General features: G+C 38.4%; 1 protein-coding gene and 1 non-coding gene across 2 annotated transcripts in view; one reads left to right on the top strand and one right to left on the bottom strand.

The window, feature by feature from the left end:
• MED13L (mediator complex subunit 13L) overlaps positions 1 to 15,342 on the bottom strand; it is a 136,161-nt gene that overhangs the window by 39,384 nt on the left and 81,435 nt on the right. Inside the window, exons 6-12 of the mRNA XM_007448160.1 lie at positions 14,939 to 15,104; positions 12,931 to 13,035; positions 8,059 to 8,790; positions 6,805 to 7,030; positions 5,715 to 5,817; positions 5,298 to 5,422; positions 2,404 to 2,503 (exon numbers count right to left, since the gene is read on the bottom strand). Coding sequence (XP_007448222.1) covers positions 2,404 to 2,503; positions 5,298 to 5,422; positions 5,715 to 5,817; positions 6,805 to 7,030; positions 8,059 to 8,790; positions 12,931 to 13,035; positions 14,939 to 15,104 — 1,557 coding nt within the window. The remainder of the gene's footprint in view (positions 1 to 2,403; positions 2,504 to 5,297; positions 5,423 to 5,714; positions 5,818 to 6,804; positions 7,031 to 8,058; positions 8,791 to 12,930; positions 13,036 to 14,938; positions 15,105 to 15,342) is intronic.
• Positions 12,607 to 12,679, top strand: TRNAG-CCC (transfer RNA glycine (anticodon CCC)). The gene has a single exon. It is a non-coding gene; the product is annotated as a tRNA-Gly (tRNA).

Here is a 15,342-nt window from a genome sequence, read left to right as displayed (position 1 = left end):
CAGCAGGAGCTCACCATTAAGGACACCAACCATCTCCTATTCTGAAATCAAGTATTTATGCACAAGACTGAAGCCCTCCAACAAAAGCAACATCACTAATTTCTCAGTATTCTTCCCAGCCCAGAGCACCTAGCAGAGTCCCTCACAAATAGTGTTTTTGTTTGTTTTTTTGCAGTACACGGGCCTCTCACTGTTGTGGCCTCTCCCGTTGCGGAGCACAGTCTCCGGACACGCAGGTTCAGCGGCCATGGCTCACGGGCCCAGCCGCTCCGCGGCATGTGGGATCTTCCCGGACTGGGGCACGAACCCGTGTCCCCTGCATCGGCAGGCGGACTCTCAACCACTGCGCCACCAGGGAAGCCCAGTAAGTGTTCTTGTAGAATAAAATGTCCAACTCTTTCATTTTGCCTCCTCAAAGACCCATACTTCAAAATTGACATGCTTTCAAAGACAAAAATTCATAAGTGACTGGTTAACAATAAAACCTAAGAAAAATACTTCTGTTTTAATTAATATAACACAATACTATCTTAACACAGACTTGATACTAAACTAAACCTCACTGATACTGTGTGTCGCTTTATTATATACACAAATGAATAATTATGGATCTATGCTGTCCAACACAGTATCCACTAGCCACATGGCTACAGAGCATTCAAAATGGGCCCCATCCAACCTGAGATGAGCTGCATGTATAAAATATACCCCAGATTCCAAACAGTTAGTACAAAAATGGAATGTAAAACATCTCAATATTTTTATGCTGACTACATATAAAAATGACAATGTTTTGGATACACTGAGTTAAAATATATTATTAATTTCACATGATTCTTTTTACTTTTTTAATGTAACTATTAGAAAATTTAAAATTACTTATGTGGCCCTCCTTTGTGGCTTACCTTGCACTTCTGTTGGATGGTGTTATTCTAGACATTACATATTATGTCTCTCCACTTCCACGTACAGTAAGCTACTGCAGAGATGATAGTTTCTTGCCATGTCTTGGGAGGAAATACTATGTATGTGTCCCACACACACACTTATACACACATACTTTGAGACATTGATAAGATCCTCTTGACCTTGGTTTATCTGTATTTTCCTCATGCCAATATTTTTGCTATATTTCAAATTCATTAATTTTTATAACCTGTACTTTATCATAAAATTCTGAGTAGCTTCTTTTTGAAACAATTCCTTTTGGAATAAAAACAATTTATTCCTTTTGGAATAAAAATGAGAGAAAGAAGAGAGAGTACACCATATACTTTATTGGGTAATGACACTTACTAGCAGGATGGTTTGTGAGTAAATAATCTTGGACAAATTATCAGACATTTTAACATTTAAGATCACTACATATCACTTAATGTCAAAAAAAGCAGGAGTAACTGGTTAATAAATACAAGGGAAAAATTCATTCATTTGCCCTATTCCAGATGAATCTACTTTAATCATGTTTCTTTTAATCTGTGAGTTTCATGTTTGTAAAATTCTGCAGTGCAGAGTAATAAAAAAAGAAAAATGTTTAATTAAAAAAAACTACAGCAACTGGCTGGCTATCATCATTCATTTTCATACATGTCATGCTTGAGAACGCTTTGCATATTTTAAAAAGCTACGGATCCACTAAAGCTGTCAAAATCCAATCTCTGTATACTTCACACTTCTACATTTGAGTAAATCAGCACTACATTTATAGGTTCATAAAACTTTTTGACTCATCCCTATGACATGGTGGTTTTTCCCCTCAATTTGTTCTCATTACCAGCTGAATTAATGAGAAGATATTAAAGAATGATTTGCAATGGAATTGTGTTTCAGCTTCAGAGTATCCATATAAGCTATCCTGACTTTCTTTTCTCTTGTAGAATGTTTCTTGGGGTAAAGAATAAGTAGAGAAAAGGAAGTTTATCTTTTTGTCCACATACATAATAAAACTAGTTGATCTCTTAAGGAAACACAAAAACTTCAGTATCTGTTGGAAAAAGGACCACAGAAAACAAACATTCATTATCCTTGTGTGAATTAAATTTATGAAAACGGAAACATTTTACACAAGCTCTTGCAGTGGAATATTGCTCTGAAAACCACTATGCAGCATTTATCCTACTAGGAAAGGGCTATTGCAAAAATAAACCTAAAACATGTTTTTTCACATTTTAAACCACAGAAGTTAATTTGAAAACAAAAGGAAAAGGAATTCAAATTTAAATGGGTCTCTTAGCTGCCTGCCACCTTAGGAACACCAATTTATACAAGTTTTAATTCACTGCCAGTATTCTGTTAAAATGGGGGGAGGGGAAGGAGGGGAATCTCAGACAAGGCACCACTGAGTATGAAAACATAATATGTAAATTATAAGCAGTGAGCTGAAGCTCAGTTTCCTTTTCTTACTTGGTGGGTAAGGAACAGCAGCTCTTCCATCCTTCCCAAGAGGTCGGTCTTCTGTCCCAACTGTGGGCATTTTTGATGAGCGTAGTGCAGGTGACACAGCCTAAGAACAGATGATTATTATTAAAGCGGAGCAACACATTTGTATGTAAGTAGGGTGAGAGTCCACTATTCCTTAGAGTGTATGCCTACTGATATTTTAAAATAAAGGAAAGATGCTTCCTTACATAGCATTCATCAGGTGAACTTCTAGAAATACCAGCAGACAGTGACACAGAAGAGATGGTTACAAGCTTATCAAGTATGAGAAGCAGACTGACTGAGTCTTCTTGTCATGGATCTGGTGAGAGCAGACTGTGCCATCAAACCAGAGCTTGCAGACCTTCAGCAAATCTTCCCACCCGGGTCATTAGAGACGCAGTTTCAGGGACACAATAATCACATTAGGGTGGTGCCTCCGAGTAGCGATTGGTTATCAGTCTGGTTTTCCTTCTGTTTGGAAGCAGGCAGCTAAAAGGGAGGACCTCAAGCCCTCCCAAACTATTATTCTTTTATTTTTCACCACAAAAAAAATACGTATCTCCTATTCCTATTTCTACAGTTACTGTTCATCTTCATGAAAAATAACCTTATCTCACAAAATTACTGAAATGCACAGAGAAGGTTTTGCTCTGATTTGTTATTCAAAACAAATTAAGTCCCTTAGTAAGCAAGATTATCTTTAAGAACTCAAATGAACTGATGATGGCAAGATAAAATAAAGCAAAAAGATTCTCACAAATAGAAGGTCTTTCATTTATGTACACTTATTCAATATCATAGAGTTGAAACATATAAAACTAACTTTAAAACCTATGAGATGAAAACTTGGACAACAGTGTCTCAATTCCAGTTACTAATAAGATGAATTAGTAAAATGACTCTAAGGTAAACTGTTCCCTTGATTAAATGTCAGGCTAGAACTCAAAGTAGAAACAATCATTTCAGAGAAATGAAAATTAGATAAACAATGTCCAATTTCCTTTGCATATTAACATTACTAACAATATATTCAAACAACAGAGTAAACATTTATTGATTTAGTCCAATAGTAATTCATAATTTATACAGAGAGTAAGGACAATGGCTCAGAGCACAGCAATCACTAGGGATGGTGGCTGTGAACAGAAACCAGGCTACTCTACGGTTTGTTTATTTTCTTTTCTTACATCTCCCTTTCTACTTCCCTTTGATTCCTTTACTCTTCATACTTTCTTCCCACCGTCCCCACACCAAAGCATCTGAACTAGCCCTCGTTAAAACCAATCCTAGATAATGCATGGCTTAATGGAGACAGTCAAGTTCAAAAAGGATCTCCAATGCCTGGGTCACAGAATAAGGAAACGTGTCATTTCTTCTACTAAAGTTTTTCACATTGCCATGTCCTTTCCCTTCATGCAGCCACTGCCCAATTTTCGGTCCTCATGTTTCAATCCAACAAGTTACCAAATAGTACTCCTGCTTTCTGTGTACCGGACTGATGGAAAACGACACTCACTTCTACCAGGTCAGTTCCACACTCAGCAGCCTCCAGAAGAGCACATTACCAGTACAGTTTGAAGTCTAAAGCCTTAAGAGTGGCCACAAACCTTCGCAGCCCCACCAATCTTTACCCTCCATTCAGAAAACAGATCCATGTGCACGCTGTCCCCCAAAGCCCAGCTAGTTCATTCTTGTAGCTTAACCAAGGCTCCTTCCAGGCTCAAAGTAACATTCCTCCCCTGCCTCCCCCTAACCTAGTCGTTCCACATTTCAAGTCAGTTTTGTTCTCTGAGGTCATTATTATCTCCTCATCTTCTAAGTACTTAGAATAGTAATGGTGTACAATATCTGTTAATCGGATACATTTTATTTTAAAGTGAGAAGGGGCTGTAGAAATCTGATTCCTACTTAACCTTCAAGCCTTTACTTAGACACTGCTTGCCTGTCATGTTGTACTTGAACATGTAGCATCTTTAGATTCAGGTCAATTACTGCCCTCACAGGACTCAGTATATTTTAAACTTTATTTATACGCTTTTTCTCCTGAAGTCTGTGAGTATCTCAAGTATAAGAGTGGTAATTTAATTGTATCTGTAAACCTAGAGTACCTGCCACAAAGGAACTGATCATTAAATGATTAACGAATACATGTAAACTGGATAGATGGGAAAGTAAATATATAAATGAAAGAAAAATAAACTAATAAACTGACCTCCTTGAAGAGGGGCCTATCTTACTCATCTCTAGGTCCCCCAGAGATAACAGGCACTTTTATTTGCACAAAGGTACAGGGTTGGTTAGGAGGACGAGGACACAAATTTCCTGACTTAGCTCAGTTACTCTCCAGAGAATTATAAATTCTTGTCTGTCACTTTCATCATATGACGCCTTGTATTATTTAACGTCTATGTGTATAAATTCTATTTCCCAACTTACGATGCTATAATCCTAAAAAGTATATAGATCATACTTGTAATCTCTCTCAAAATGTTGACTAACCTATGACTTATTAGATGAATAAAAAGTTATATGGGCATTATTTTTAAAATCTGAGCTAAAGGGACTACATAATACATTCCTGTTAGTCTCATGACATTGAGAAGGATTTTTTTTTAAATGTGTAAGATTTTAATATTTACAACAGGAATAACACTAATGGAAAAAAAGCCATCAACAAACAAAACCCAAGGGGTATTACAGACTACACTAATAACTTTTAGAATCCTTTCAAGGTATACAAACGTTTTTGAAGAACATTCAGAACCTGAAATAAGAGCCCCCAGTCCAGCAGACCAAACTATAAAGAAATACTGAAACACTGATATAAGTCCATGCACTTAAGTGAATTTTTGTTTGTGTAGCCACAGCAGACTCACCCCAAGTTCGTCGTCATCAGAATTATCAAAGATGTTGTCTAAGTCATGAAGGGAAGGCGCCAGATCTGTCACCTGTGTAAGGCTACTGGAGCCAGCCCTGCCAGCAGCACTATCCTGCCGAACATCTGTGGGAAAGGAGGCAAAAGGCACAGAATGAGCGACTTCATCAAGGGAGAAGGAGCGAGGAGAGGACAATGAGCAAGCCCTGCCTGCCAACTGTTTCCCTATGTTTTCGGTTAAATTTAGAGACAATTACTGCCAAATACGTTTATCAGTTTTGAAAGGAACTGAAAAGTAGATTAAAGATGAGATCAAATTATTGCTATTACAATAAGGATATAATTTTAAATAGAGAAGCATCTCCCTCGCATTTATTTTAGCAACAATCCAAGTGAGGCAAATAATCATTGTACACACCTGTTTTAGTAGAACTGAAAAGGGACATGGCATTTTTCCCTTCAGGCACCGGCGTGGAATGACCTGGTGTAGTGACATCCTTGGTACCAAATCCATCCTCTGACTGTATAATAAATTCAGCCAAACAAAACACATGAACACCAACCCAAAGTGTGGAATATGAGGGAGAACACAAAGAATTAGAGGGTAGAATGGAACTTGTTATGAGCACAAGTATGATAAACCATGGTCTATGCAACCAAAGGAAATAAAAGATATGTCCTTTTCCCTGAATTTAAACCGAACCAAAAACTCCCACGCTTTCCCCTCAATCTGAGTCAGTCAGGGTTTTATGCCTCAATGGTACTGGTGGCATTTGATTACAGACCTGCCATGGTGTTAAAAGCTGCCTTTAATATAATATTTTGGATGCTGAATTATGGTTCAAGCTTTTTGGATCTAGATAGATCTCTGTAGAGGACTCTAAGAAGTATTCTCCTGAACTATACTGGTCTCTTTTGTCTTACTTCCTCTATTCTTAAGAATACCTCTTTAAATGGCCCAGTATTTTAGAATGTTTTCAAACTTAAGGCTAAAGACAGCAGACACCCACAGTACTCATTTTTATGACAATGCAACCAGTAAAATTATACTGACACAGTCTTGGAGTGGTGCTGGTATTAATTCAGAGAGACACAGAGGTAAAGCGCTTAGCACAGTAAACACAGTGAGCGCTCAATAAACAGTAGATATTGTTACCAAGATTTTTTCTTACATTTTGGGTATTTTGGAATAATAATTAAAAAGAAATAAGCAGGGAGCATAGGCCAACAAGAATTAGCATATGAGAGGAAACATGCACTGTATAAGCTATAGCCTGGAAAATATGAGGCTTCATTTATGTTCGGCTGACTTTTGAACAAAGGTGAGCCATGACATAAAAAGGAACAATACGCTGTTCGATACAATAGTACCAAGAGCATGAATATGGGGACAGAGCAATCAGGCAAGACTATCTCAAACATTCTGCCTCCAAAGTCTTCCCACATGTGTTGTACTGACATAGACTGAAACCCACACCAGGCTGGACTCTCTCTATGTTAAATGGTACCTTATTCTTTTTCAGGGAATCCTTCTCTGTCCCTTGTTTGCATTTTTTGTTCGCTGTGAAGATGTATTTTATGTCACCGTCCTCAAAGGTGTACGGGTCATTGACTTCTCCCAAACTGTCTCCAGGTTGTTGTGATAGAGGCAATGGGTCAAGGAAGTGGAGTGGCTGCATCTGGGGCTGCTTGTCTTGCCAGATTTTAAACCGTTTGTTAGGTTGTGCTAAGAGTCTGAAAGAGAAAACAAATGACAATTGAAGCAAGAAACATAAAGAGATTAGATTTTTTTTTTAAAGCAACATTTAATGATTTAAAGCATTTGTAAAGCTTAAACTAAACTTTAAAAGAAAACACCTAAAGGGCTTCCCTGGTGGCGCAGTGGTTGAGAGTTTGCCTGCCGATGCAGGGGACACAGGTTCGTGTCCCGGTCCGGGAAGATCCCATATGCCGCGGAGCGGCTGGGCCCGTGAACCATGGGCGCTGAGCCTGCGCGTCCGGATCCTGTGCTCCGCAATGGGAGAGGCCACAACAGTGAGAGGCCCATGTACCACAAAAAAAACAAAAACAAAAAACACCTAAATATTCACCTACAAGTGTATTTTAGAGATTGTATTCACAATTAAATAAATCTCAGTAGCTTTTATCAAGAACATATACGTTTGTCTCTGATTCTATGGATTCCACTTAAGAGCATAGGTGGGCTCTGACAACAGACTGTCCAGGTTCAAATTCCACCTGTGTCATTTACTAACTGCATGACCCTAGTTTCTTTCTCAGCTATGAAATTAAGGTAGCAATACAGTTGTGGTGAAAATTAAATAAGATAATCTGTGTAAACTGTTTAGAATAATGGGTAGCTCAAAAGTACTCTGAAGTATTATTACTAGATGCTTGATACATACCTGAATGCATGCAAAGCCTTCCTTAAAAGTGTGAACATACAAAGAGGGCACTGACCACAATATGGAAGGTCCCATAAAGCTATATTCTTTGATTAACAAACAGCAGGCCAAAAATAAAGCGATACTAGTATAGCTAATCCTATGATGAAACCTTTTTATGCCAGCATTTAAATAATGGCGTGTGTTAAACCTCACGATGGATAAAGCATTTGACTTTTAAACATTTTCCAAATGCAGAGTCTAGAATGGTGAAGAAAGGCCTCTTCAATTTTGGATCTGAAGGCCCTGATTCTTGGGAACCTACGGCCTTGGGCTTCTGATGGGTGATCATGTGGATGGGGTGGAGAGTCACCTTACCTTTGCAATGCAGTGCTCTCTGAGTTTACCTCCATTTTGGCATCACATCTCTCACCCTGGAGCTCTGGAGGCCGGAACTCAGCATCATCAATGGATGGGAGATGATAACTATGCCACCACTTATCTGATGACTCTGGGTTCGAGGGCCTAATCCCACAATATAAGGCGGTCTCACTGACCTCTGCCATCAGAGGCAGTCTTTGGCCTACGAGGACAGTTCTGTCATCCAGAGTAGACAACTGCTGGAGTTCTAGCCCATTTCCATAGAGGGCCGGATTCACAGGGACAGATGGTGGGTCCAAATTCTCCGTTTCCTGACCTCGTGGCTGAGGGCTGAGTGTTGGCGGCAGAGGGGAAATAGGGGAATGAGGTGAATCCATAGGATTCAGATTCATTTGCTTGCTTGTATTTCTGGAAGGCACGGCCATTTGCTTATCATACTTCCTACTGCTAGCCACCTCTAAGGAGGAGTCTATCCCTGCCAAGCCTAGCTTCTGTCCTGGTGGATCTTGTTCCATGCATAACTCTTCGGCCACAGAGGGCCTATGGTGAAATGGTATCAAGGGTCTCTTTTGCAGCTTGTCTCCCTTTTCCTGTCTTTCTGTTGTTTTGTGCTTAGAAGAAGCAGGAGGTGGTAAAGATGAAGATGATGATGGTCCTGCACTGAACCCTGGTTGTGATATTGTGGGAGGTCGACTGGGTCCTGCTGCACAACGTTTTAAAAGTTTATGCCTGAAATGAGAATTAAAATGAAGTCAGTAAATACACAGATGAAAATAACTGCATCATTCTAATTACAAAAAAGATGCCTCTAACAAGGTTATGCCTTTTTAAGCACACATTATATGCAATAATACATCTAAATGGACTCTGGGTGTTAAATATATTGATAATGACTAAAAACTGCAACACACCCTGACAGAAAATGATGAACCAGTTACATACAAGTTAAGTAAATAAGAGATGAACTTAAGAAACATTAATTAATATGCTGCTAACCTCTACAAAAACACTAATTTGAAAATCCCCAAATCTTTCAAATTTGGTGAGGGCCTCAGACAATCTATTCATATTGCATTTTAAAACTAACAGTAATGAGATCATCTGTCAAGAAAAGAACCAAAAAAAAGCTTCCAATTTCTATTTTACAACACTCTACCAACTCCAATATAGAATGGCTAATCAAAAAAAAAAAAAAAAAAAAAAAAAAAAAAAAAAAAAAAAAAAAAAAGAATGGTTTATAAAAGCTTATAGTGTTGTAAATCAGGAATAAGATAACTATGCAACTCTCCCCCAAAGTGTGAAACTAAGGGTAAGTTTTAAGTATATTTAATAGGGGGACTTCCCTCGTGGCGCAGTGGTTGAGAAACCGCCTGCCAGTGCAGGAGACACCGGTTCGATCTCTGGTCCGGGAAGATCCCACATGCCAAGGAGCAACTAAGCCTGTGCGCCACAACTACTGAAGCCCATGCGCCCTAGAGCCTGTGCTCCGCAACAAGAGAAGCCACCGCAATGGGAAGCCCGCGCACCACAAGGAAGAGTAGCCCCCACTCGCCACAACTAGAGAAAGCTCGTGTGCAGCAACGAAGACCCAAAGCAGGCAAAAATAAATAAATAAATAAATAAATAAATAAGAATATTTAATAGGATAAATATACTAGGAACATTATATGCTACTATTATCCAAGAAAGAAGGGATAAAAGACAACTTTGGATCTTACAGAAACATGTTAAAATGAGACAGAAGAAGAAGGTTGTGAGTGAATATTAAAACAACACACACATACAAATGCATCTGTACTATCTAAGCAGGAATAGCAAGTCTGCTCACATCCTAACACACTTCTTGGCAAGCATGGGTGTGAGAAATGCTCAGTAAGGGCCCACTAGATGATCTTAAGGTTTAGTCTGTGCAAAAAAGTTATATAGCAGGTCAGCCAGTTCCTCCCAATATATAAATCACTCCCAGAAAAAATGTAAGCTCTCCTGCCAGTGTATCAGTAACTCTCTGAGGCCACTAGGGTGGCATTAAATTACTGTTGCATTGCACTAAACAATGCCCTAGTGGGAAGTAAAACGGATTTGTGTGGCATAATGGGATGGTTTAGTGGGACAGCAGGATGGCCACCCTGCCCCATAAAGCCGTTCAATAGTGTGAGGAGTGGACCATTCCACAACAGGTTTGGAAATCCTGCAGTAGATAATCTGAAAACACTCTTGCCAAAGTCTTTGCTACACTTAAAAAAAAAAAAAAAAAAAAATCCTGACTTTGAAGAAGGTTGTCTATGCATAAGGCTATTGTCAATAAGGCAAAAATTGGACGTTAAATCTCCACGGCAAAGTACCACAGTAAGAGACCAATGTCTCATCTGAAAATATCTCAATTATCTCAATATCTTCTAAGGGTGCTTACTTTAAGACCTAAGCTCTAAAAGTCTTTCACATAAAACTTTTTGATTTGGATTTTCTCAGAGAGCATTTAACCACACCAGTCCTTTGATAGATATTTTATAGTAGCCTCTTCAAAGTAAGGACTTTTTGCAAAGTGGATAATCTTATAAAGTCATTTTTTTCAATTGCATTTAACAACTCAATTACATTGTGGAATGGTTAGAATAAGGGATACACCAGTAAGTAACAGACCATCATTGCAAATCTGTGAACAGGTAAGGGACCTCACTGAGGCAGGCAGCAGGAAGATCAGGCTCAGAAGGCTAACTATATGAGTGGTTTGGCCTTAATGGGAAGGAAATCAGAGGCAGGGCCAAATAGTGCAGAAACACATGGTGACTAAAAGAATAAGGAAAGTAGAATGACTATAACAGACATTTCAAAGGAAATCATTGTGAAATGCAATGATAAAATTGATCTAGAAAATTAAGAAAAATAAATAAATGATAAAGTTTCTAGGCTGAGAAGGGGAAAACTGTGACAAAAATGACTGCAATCGGGTACCTGGTTTGTGAGGAAACAGGTATATCGATATTAAGGGTTTATCTTAAAAGCACTCCCCAAAAAACAAGACTAGAGTACATGTAAGAAGTCAGGTCTAGAGATAAACATTTAGAAGTCAATGGAATAGAATGCGAATGCATGTCTACAAATAAGACCTGAAGGGTATAAGAATTTGGTGAGGAAATAGAGCAATAACTCCGGAGGACAAAAGAAAAAGTGTTATTTGTTTATTTACAGTTCAGGTAAAAATAATGCAAGGTAGTAAATAAAAATGTGATAGAAATCAGTAAAAAAGTTATTTTTAAAAAGTGAAAAAAATCTAGATTAAGGAAAAGAGCAGGAAAAATAAGATGAAGGCACAAGTGAAGTTAAATCCACTAAACTTTTCATCCTATGTACTTTCTAAAGGTGGACCATAACTTGGCTGTAAGCTGTTTAGAAGTCACTGTTAATAGGAAAATACTTTTTGTCACACAATTTACAAAGGCCTAGCGATGAAAGTAAACCAGGTATTCAGCTGGTATACCACACCTATCCTGAGACTAGAGAGATTCTCACATGCTTAGAAAGAGGACCCTTAATGAGCAAATAATATCATTGAAAACATCGTCCTTGAAAAATCAATCAAAGAGTTTCATTAGGTACTTACAGCATCTCAACAAAAAGCTGACTACCAAGGCAGAGCTTGATAAAAGAGAATCAATTTATAGGGAAGGGGGAACAGGAAGAAGCTGTCAAAACTGCTGCCTAAGTGTACAAACACACATGTGCACACGTGTGTATGTGTGTTTGCAGAGATTCTCGGGCATCATGACCACCTCCCTAGCCCAAAGCCTATTCATATATGCCATATTAAGAACCCCATGATCTAAACTAGAGAAATGAATGGCCATCTTCCAAGTACACTTATCTCAACTGACCTAAGTATTGAGCAGTATCAAATGGAAGCAAAGATACTCTGAGTTGCTCACTAAGTGAATAATCATCACCACATGCTCCTACAGTCAGCTGAGCTGGTGGCGGAGGGGGGTAAGGCTGATATACACTTAAGAAACTTAAGAACCCCCATGAAAATCTGTGACAATAAGATTCTCTATTACCACAAGGAGTGATAAGTCAAGGGAACATAAATGAGGAGTGCAAAAATTTTCTACAGAAAATTGGGTTTCTATTCAAATATCTAAATGAATGAGCAACAATTTTAGCTTTCAGCAGGTGTTATCACCACATACCTACTTCAGTCACCAAAAAACACAAGCACCAACAACAAAAATTTTCTATGAAAGGTCTATTTAATCCAAATTCTATTAATTCAAGCCAACCTGCTTGATATTTATCTCAACTTTATAATTAAGAGTAATTAAATAAACTCAGTTAAACGGCAAGAGATTGTCTTGTCAAACTGATGCTTTCAGTTCTGAAGAAGTTATCCTGAAGAAATCTGTGGGAGCAATTTGGTAACAGGGCCAGTTGTCTAAAAAGGCTCATTCTGAGTCCCGATAATAAAACTGTAGCATCTGCACAGAAGAAAAACACCAAGCTTTTTTCCACCACTGGAAGCAGAAGATTTAAAAACAAAACAAAGCAGGGACCTCCTTGGTGGTCCAGTGGTTAGGATTCTGCGCTCCCAATGCAGGGGGCCTGGGTTCGATCCCTGGCCAGGGGACTAATCCCACATGCTGCAACTAAGAGTTCACATGCCTCAACTAAAGACCCTGCAAGGCGCAACGAAGATCCCACATGCCGCAACTAAGACCTAGCGTAGCCAAATAAATAAATAAATATTTTAAAAATAATTAAAAATACATAAATAATAAAACAAAATAAAGCAAAATGATGTGGAAGAAGTGGTCTGAGAGGCCAGGAGACAACCAACGAAATGTTCTATCATACTGTTCTGCCTTGGCCCCTACCTACCTAGAGCAAGAACAGCTGACTCTTTGGGTTGGATCCACAAAATCCCAAGTAGCAGGATTGTTAGCAGGCTCTTCTTCAAGAGTTGGAGTTGACATCTGGCTCCTCCTAAAAAAGGTTTAAAAATGTGGCTTGTGTAAACATGAGATAATATCCATACCTCTGGGGGTAAAATGTGAGAAAGACATGAATACATTTTACACAGTAATGGTAGACGACTGAAAGCAACTCAAGGTGGGAGGTTGCTGGGGTGGGAAAGGCAACTACTACTGCCATGCACTAGAAGAGTCAGGATTCCAAATATTTTTATTTAAGTTTAATATACATTTTAACATGGGCGGTACACATAGCAATTAAAACACTACCTGGCAATATTATCTGTTGTTTTTTAAAAAGTCACCTAAATTCTGCAGAAATAACCTAGATTTTAAAAAATTATCTTTTCACAGCATCTATGAATTATATACCCTCAGACAGACTGTTTAAATCACTCTTAAAACACCTATATTTACTAGCATTTAAGGGCAGCACTCCACACAAGTGATGTGAACTAAAACACAAAAATCAAATATATCTCCTGCATGTCACTAATAAATGGTAGCAAAAAGCAGATGTCTACTACTGCATAAATAAGAACACTGGGCAGTATTTCTGTATTGTTGATTTTGCTACAGCTGATACTGCAAAGTGTTTCACTGATGGCTCTGCAAGGACTTCGCTTGCTCTCCACCCTCCCCTGCCTTTCTGGGTGTCTCACTTCCCTGTTCGGTGTTGCTGATAGAAGGGCTCTGATTTGTTAGACTTGGTGGAAAGGTCAGTAGTGATAAAAATCAAAGATGGTAAATAAAAGGAAAAGAAAAAAATGTTAACATGGAAATTGTCTAGGCATTGCAGACATAAGTGAAAATATCTGTACCAATAATTCTAAAGGAAAAGATCATTTTAAAGTGAATAGAGATACCTTTTAAATTCTAGAACTTGACATATGATTTCCCACTGCAATTATTTTAGATTTTTTTCTACTAAATCTTCTTTAGTAGCCTATTCTAGAGCCAACTATTTGGGAAATAAATATATAGTAGGAATGTCCTAAAGGCTAGGTCCAAAGGACAGGTTTTAATTGTGTATATAAAGCTTTGAATAGCAGTCACTGAAGAAACACTTAATTGGCTTCTAAATGAGTTCTTAGGAATTACTGACAAGAATGTCCATATTTATTCTGCTCCAGAGAATGAAGACTCTTTTGTTTACCTGTATCAATCAAAAAGTTGGACACCTCAGTCATATCAAAACAGATGTGAAAATATGCTGAATATGTTTATGTAAATCTTGATAAGTGAAATAGTATTTACTGACTACTGTTTGACCTTATCATTCATGCAATTAAAATAATCACCAGCCATCTCTTCTTAGAATCAATTCCTCTCCTTTTCCAAAACTATGTTAAGGAAGGAGGGAGGTCAGAGGGGATGGACGAGAGGGAGGTGGGGCAAGGAAGGGAAGTTGAGTAGGGGAAGAAAAGAATTTCCCCAAGTCAACAAACAGAAGCACAGCAGCAACTAAATACCCCTCTAATTGTCATCAGTTCAGTTCAGAAATGCATTGTCAATTAAAGCATGAGGCTAATGTATAATAGAAAACATGGCAAAGAAGGTCATTTCCCTTTGTAAACAGGAAACATTCATTAGTAGGTATACAGGGAAAAATCAAACCCACAATTACTGTCCTGACACTCAGAGTGAATCTCTGAGCCAGCTGTGCTAAAAAATGTCAGATGAACACCATGACAATCTTGAGATGATCAGGAACTTCAAATTTTTCCTGGATACTCAAATTATTTTAACATCTTTGTTTTGAATTTTACCCTATTATGTTCAAAAAGATGAACTAACAATCCAGTGACCCCCTCAGGGTTTGGTCACACAACAGCACAATGTGATTGATCCTCTTCATGTAGCAATAAAAGACATGGTTACTAAACCACGATCCAGACAGAATGCAAAAGACATACTTGGACTGCGTTCTGTTGAGGATGCATTCCTTCCAGACTCGATGGACCATATGATTGTGGAGTTTTGGAGGAATCTTCCCCGATCTCTTTGGACTGTGCATAGTTATCATCCCCCCATCTTGGGAACCTAGGTGACTGACAGCACTCTGTGTCCCTCCACTCTCACCTAGGAAAGAAAGACAATTTGGAATGTCAGAATTTTCTGAAAAGGTCTCCTAGCGCACAGACTGCTGGCTTATTTAACATAAATATTTAATTGTTGAAACTGACCATGTAGCTTTGCTGCTGCCCCTGACAATAACACTATCTGTAGCTATGAGTAAATTTGCATCAGTATAGCTTTCAATCACATCAATACTCACACTCACATACCCTCAATGGCATATCCATCCAGAGGCATTCCT

Source organism: Lipotes vexillifer, unplaced genomic scaffold (genome assembly GCF_000442215.2).
Source record: "Lipotes vexillifer unplaced genomic scaffold, Lipotes_vexillifer_v1.1 scaffold2542, whole genome shotgun sequence".
Classification (NCBI taxonomy): Eukaryota; Metazoa; Chordata; class Mammalia; order Artiodactyla; family Lipotidae; genus Lipotes; species Lipotes vexillifer.
The sequence above is the reverse complement of the archived record's forward strand: the minus strand, read 5'-3'. Positions and strand labels throughout refer to the sequence as shown.